Source organism: Drosophila teissieri, chromosome 3R (genome assembly GCF_016746235.2).
Source record: "Drosophila teissieri strain GT53w chromosome 3R, Prin_Dtei_1.1, whole genome shotgun sequence".
Lineage (NCBI taxonomy): Eukaryota > Metazoa > Arthropoda > Insecta > Diptera > Drosophilidae > Drosophila > Drosophila teissieri.
Window position 1 is genome coordinate 12080735 of NC_053032.1, and position 6114 is coordinate 12086848.

Sequence of the window (6114 nt, forward strand, 5' to 3'; positions counted from 1 at the left end):
ACGTTATTAATTGCTAATTACCTCCGAACATGATTAATGCCCTCCTGGCCGCCGCGCTCATCTGCATTTCAGTATGCCCATTGATGTGCCATTTGCACATCGAGGTAACATAGTATCGAGTATAAAGAGTTTCCCACACTTGGATTGCAGATCTCTGCGGCTGCTAAATATATTTTGTGAGTATATTTTAGTGTACACATTAAATAGGTTTAAAATATAAGGAAAATGTATTTAAATATTTCGCAATGGGGAGGAAAGTCGTCCGAGCTTCCACTTGATCCAAGCGTCAGCCACGTGTGACTTTCTTTCGGCTGGCCGAGCTTGAAACTGCCGTGTAATGTAATTATTGCCAAACTATTCATCATGTTTTGGGCGCCGCTCGGAGCGCTCGGAACAGCAGCCACTTGGTTGCGCGTCTGGGGTCTGTCAAACGCGGCGTATGAGCAATGTGGCCCCCAACGCACTCGCACTCGCACACACACAGGCATGCGAGGTTAACTAATTAGCATGTCAAAGCCATCCATATTGCCACAACGAAGCCATTTCAAAGTGTTGCCTCCATTGAAAAGAAAAGCCAACCCAAAGGCGCAAATCCCATTTAATTACGCTTTTATATTCATAATCCCCTTCCATGTTTTCAGCATAATGCGATCCTTAAAGGACACCCATGCACGCAAACACTCGCACACTCACACACACTCACGCAGCTCACACTCATCTATCTGTTTTGATTAATCCTTTGTCAATGGCTCGGACTTAAGGCGAGCAACTAATTTGCTCTCAATGGGTCCCAAGAAAGGGCATGCTGTCGTAAAACAAAACGACCCAGCACACACAATATAAAATTAAATTAAATTTGTCAAGGGCTCGATGGTGAAGGACCATTAAATGTCCATAATGGCCATATGTGTTTGGGTTGTGCACATCGAACATTGTTGGAAATCGTATCCCTATTGGCTGCCAAAACAAGCAATTAATACAGCTTGTAGGAATAATATTCACTTCGGGCATTTGTGTTTTAGAAACTCAAAGAAGCCACAAAAGGATGGCCAGTTCATAGTAGACTCCACTTTTTGGAAAATTCTTTATTAGCCGAGTATAAAATTCAAATTATTAGCAGAGCTTCTAGCCTCTTGCTTCGTGTCGGTGCCTCAATTGGAGTCCATATACGTGGTTTCCGTGCTTGTAGTTTCCCGTTTTACCCTTCTTCAGATGGCACTGACCGTCTTTCCCAGGACTCTCATATGGGCGGCACTTCCGTCCGCTTCGGAGCAACCTGCCCGGCAGGATGTAGTTCTCTCGGGGAACATTATGCCCCGAAATGGGGGGCCCCGTGTATGGCGTCCTTTTTTCCTTTTCGATCTTGACCTTTTCTTGATGGACGCTTCGCACCGATCCGTGATTGGAGAACACCACCTGCTCGCGGTGCAAGCTGCTGTGGTGCACTGGCACCCGATTTGACTCCCTGTGCGGTGGGAACGGCGGCTTAGAGCAGCCAAATGGAGTCCTCACCTCATCCTCCTTGCACTGCATCACGTCGACCAGGCCAGCTCTTGCCATATCCTTGCCGAAGCCTTCGTCCTTCCAGGATCTCATCATAATCTTGTTCAGAAAGTTATCGCGGTTTACGCAGCCATTTTCGGAAAGAATTTCATCTGACTTGCACTTGGATGAACCTGCAGCCTCTGGCTTACTAGCTGGTTTGCTAGCTTCTTCGGCCGCTATTGGTGATGCAGTTGGTTCAGCTGGCGGTACCTTAGGTTCATCTTGGGCAGATGCCAGTAGTAAACTGAAGTGTAATAAAAGCCCGCAGAAAAAGCGGCGAACATGCATCTTGCGGTGCAAGACTTAGCGGACTGAAATATATATCATAAAGACAATGAGGTGTAATGTGTTCAGTGTGAGACTGGAAAATTAATTTGTTCTGCATTACCATAAAGATTCGATTTTCACTTTAGGTATCCCTAAAGTTTTTATTAAGTAAAACTTTTGGTAACTATTCTATTTGTCTGTAGGATCAAGTAAATATAAACGTAAATTCTTATCCTTAAACATAAACTGTAACTAGAGGTGAAAACATTTTCTGGATACAAACATGCAACGTTTTCCTTTATTGAAACGGTGTAATAACTCGTAGTATATGTACCTTATTTCCGTTTTTCGTTTTCGTTTTCGTTTGTTTGATGTTGTCGTTGGCGAACTGGCCGTTTTCTTTGAATGCAGCGACTCCTTCTTCCCAGGACCTCGTTAGCCCGACACTTGTGTCCCTTTCCAATACTCCTTCCCGGCAAGAAGACGTACTTTCGTGGGCGCTTGTGCCCAGTTATCGGAGGTCCCGACACCCTAGGCTTTCGAATGGGTTTCTGTTCAACATCTTCCTCATGGTGAAAGTGCTTAAAAATGCCCTTGTCGTGCATAATCCGTCCGTCATTTAGTCTGCTGTGGTGCACTGAAACTCGACTTGACTCCCTGTGCGGTGGAAACGGCGGCTTTGAGCAGCCAAATGGAGTCCTCACCTCATCCTCCTTGCACTGCATCACGTCCACCAGGCCTGCTCTTGCCATTTCCTTGCCGAAGCCTTCGTCCTTCCAAGATCTCATCATGATCTTGTTCAGAAAGTTATCGCGGTTTACGCAGCCATTTTCGGAAAGAATTTCATCTGACTTGCACTTGGATGAACCTGCAGCCTCTGGCTTACTAGCTGGTTTGCTAGCTTCTTCGGCCGCTATGGGCGATGCAGTTGGTTCAGTTGGCGGTACCTTAGGTTCATCTTGAGAAGATACCTCTAAGAAGCTGAAGTATAGTAGAAGCACGCAGCAAAAGCAGTGAACTTGCATCTTGGGATGCAAAACTTAGCGGACTGAAATATATGACCTAAAGCAAATTAGGTGTAACGTGTTTTCTGTAAGACTGGAAAATTCATTTGTTTTGCATTACCATAAAGATTTGTTTTTTTACGTTAGGCATCCCTAAAGCTTTTATTAAGTAAAACTTTTGATAACTACTATATCTATAACTAGTTTATCTTCGCTTTTCGTTTGTTTCGTGGACGGATATGCCTACTTGTCGGAGTTCCCAATACTTTAGGTCTTCGAATGTGCTATTGTTCAACATCATCCACATAGTGATAGAGCTTACAAATGCTCTTGTCGGGCACCCGGCTTGACTCCAAGTGCGGTAGAAGGCTTTGCGCTGTCAAATGGAGTCCCGACCTCTTCCCCATTGATCAGCATATCTACCAAAGCCTTGGTCATTACGATCTTGTTGGGGACGTTCTCGCGATCCATGCAGCCATTCTCGTATAGAATTTCATTTGCCTTGCACTTTGATGCTGCGAATGAGTGAAGCCCCTGTCATACTGTTTTCTGGATCTTCTTCGTCTCCAGCAGGCTGTGTAGTAGCAGCTGGAGTTGTTGGCTCTATTGGAGATATAATAAAGCCCAGCACTATATGGACCATATTTCCTGCTGCTCAGCTCAGTCCAAGCTACAGCATACTATTTAGTTTTATGAACGAGGAAATCCATTTGCCTTGGTCTCCCGTGAAATTTAGAGCTAACTTGCATCAAACTTATAGTAACGACAACAACTTAATAGTTGCCTCATACACTTTACATCCTCGTTCTACCATGCACACGTTTTCGGGAGCCGCAAGCTCCCAAAGTTTTAAATTAGCAACATTATTGATTTTCAGTAGTTGGTGAAATAATAACCGAAATCAATTGGAGGACACGCGAAACTTTCAAGGTGTTGCTGGGGCCTTTTGCTTCTCTTTGCGGCTTGTTGTTTCGTTCTGCAATCTCAATTTCCCCCGCAATAAAATTAATGTTTTACGTAGCCAATTCCGAATCGTTTATTTCACATAAAAATGCGATAAATAAGCGACGCATCCTGTGCGACGCCGTCGAAGACGCCAAGGATAAGCCACTGTTGTTGTAGTTGTTGTTATTGTTGTTCTGGTGCGTGGGGTCTCGATTGTTGTTGTTCCTCCTTGCTCTCCTGGCTGGACTGTAGTGTTGTTGTGCTTGTTGTTGGTACTTTGCTCGTTGCGCACCTCCAGCATCGTGTATTTATAGCGCAAACAATGGAAAGGATGTTGTGCAAGGACATACGCGCCGGATTACTGCGGAGCGCGAAGGGGCAGCGCGGGACCATGGAAAAGGGGCTTACGAACAATGCGACGCCACGCCCCCTCTTCTCTTTAGCTATCCGCCTTTCTCCTTTGCTGCTGGTTAAAAATAAAGAGGGAAGCTTACTTCGCGGGCTGGTTACCCAACGAAAAGTAATGGGAATCCACGGGCAAGATCGAAGGTGGAATGTTCAGATGGGGCTAATCATTTTCTAGACATTACCGGTAATTTTAAAAATATTTGGCATATTTCAGCAACACATTCTAATTAGTAAAGATACATTTTGATAGAAATGTTACTTTTAGTTAGGAAAAGAGGTATGTTCAAGATACCTAAAATTTGAAATACCAGGATTTTGGTTCAATTGTGTTAAAAAGATATCAAAGAACGATTAAGTAACGAGCTTCAAAACTTCTCTGTAGTAACCCCGGAAAGCATATAAAAAGAAAGGCAACGCCAAAAGATGTAGGTTGAGATGGTGAAGTAAGGCGAGTGCGGCAACAATGGTGTGGCACGTGACCCCGCCGAAATCCGGGCAACCCTGACAACCCTGGCAGCTCTAGCCCTCGCTTGCGGCTCCTGTTAAAAATTTCATGTTAATGGCCACACGAAGATTCGCTCTTAACCCTTTTGCCCCGTGGGTGCCGCTGTAAGTGTGTGTGGGTGTGGGTGTGGGTGTATACACTATAGTCCCGAGTGTGTGGTGGTGTGGCTGTATCTGTGGCAGCGTGTAAGTGTGCAAGTGTGCGTAACAGGTCATTGTCCCAGTGTTTTTCGGTCGCACCTTTATGGCGAGGACAAGGCAGCTTATTTCCTTTGGCTGTCCTTTTTGCAAATTTCAGTCCAGCCAGTGCACACGCAACCGTCTTTCGCCGGCGTCCTTTCGTCCTTTTCCAGCAGAGGGGAAATTGCTTTAATTAAGGATATCTTGCGAAATGTTTGCTCATATTTATAACCCGGTCGCTTCGTCGGAGAGGTGAAAACTGAGCAGTGAAAACTAGAAAAAGGTGCGCAATCAAAGGCGGAAAATCGTTAGAGAATAAAATCGAAATAACAAAGCGGCCACAGGAGAGAGATAACGAGAGAAAGGGGGAAAATAAGATGGGCAGGCGGGACATAATGCGCTTTTCCCGCTGTGGAAGCGGTTTGTTTTCCTTTTTTTTTTGAACTGCCAAAGGTCCTGCGGACATTTTCGGTTGCCTTCTGTTTTTCCAGCGGTCCTTTGACTATTTGCCATCTTGCCGGCTTCATTTGTTTGTGTTGGCTTGTCTGCGTTCAGCGTTCAGCGTTCTGCGTTTTGCGCTCAGCGCTTTGGGTATTTCGCCGGGATAATAAGATAAAAGCTTTAGTGCCATTCGGGCCAAGTTAGTTAATTGCGTGAATGGCAGTTGTGCCCTCATTTTATTCCATTTTATACTGCTCTTACTGCGATTGAATCGTGCAACCAATTGGGTGATTAGCAACTGCAGTTCACCGGCGATAATCCCCCAGATTTTCCCCTTTCCATTGCCCACCTGAAATTTCTCCAGGCAGTCAAGCCCTACTGCTTCTCATCTTTTATTCAGCACGCAACAATGACAAGTAAAATTTCACCAATGGAGCACATGAAATTCATGCAAAACACTTTGATATTCATATAGTTGAAAATGCACTGGAAGAAAGTTAAGTGTCAGAGCTCAATCTAGAAAAGAGAAGTTTAAACAGTATCTTTTTTACTTTATAGTATCTTTAAAAAGCAGCTATGATCACGCTTTAGATGAATTTCTGCAATCTTATGTTCCTCGCACTCTGCCCAAGTATCTTTCCCAGTGTAGTTCCATAGATACACCACGTCCATATATGTATATGTGGTCTGCCCTGAGTGCTGGTGAAAAAACAACAAATAAACATGAAGGCAGCAGCAACAAACAATGGCAGCAACAACCGGCAATTGTTTTTGCAAACACACACATCATACATACGCATATATTCGACACTTGCAGTGC

General features: G+C 44.6%; 2 protein-coding genes across 2 annotated transcripts; both read right to left on the reverse strand.

Annotated features, from left to right (window-relative positions):
* Positions 1 to 1070: 1070 nt before the first annotated feature.
* On the reverse strand, positions 1071 to 1869 carry LOC122620687. The gene has a single exon (XM_043798281.1). It carries the CDS (start codon positions 1831 to 1833, stop codon positions 1126 to 1128), a length of 708 nt encoding a protein of 235 aa, XP_043654216.1. The 5' UTR covers positions 1834 to 1869; the 3' UTR covers positions 1071 to 1125.
* Positions 1870 to 1941: 72 nt separating this feature from the next.
* Positions 1942 to 2885, reverse strand: LOC122620688. The gene has a single exon (XM_043798282.1). It carries the CDS (start codon positions 2835 to 2837, stop codon positions 2148 to 2150), a length of 690 nt encoding a protein of 229 aa, XP_043654217.1. The 5' UTR covers positions 2838 to 2885; the 3' UTR covers positions 1942 to 2147.
* Between the last annotated feature and the right edge of the window lie 3229 nt (positions 2886 to 6114).

Coding starts and splice junctions, on each gene's coding strand:
- LOC122620687 (XM_043798281.1), bottom strand. CDS start 1,833: ATGCATGTTCGCCGCTTTTTCTGCGGGCTTTTATTACACTTCAGTTTA.
- LOC122620688 (XM_043798282.1), bottom strand. CDS start 2,837: ATGCAAGTTCACTGCTTTTGCTGCGTGCTTCTACTATACTTCAGCTTC.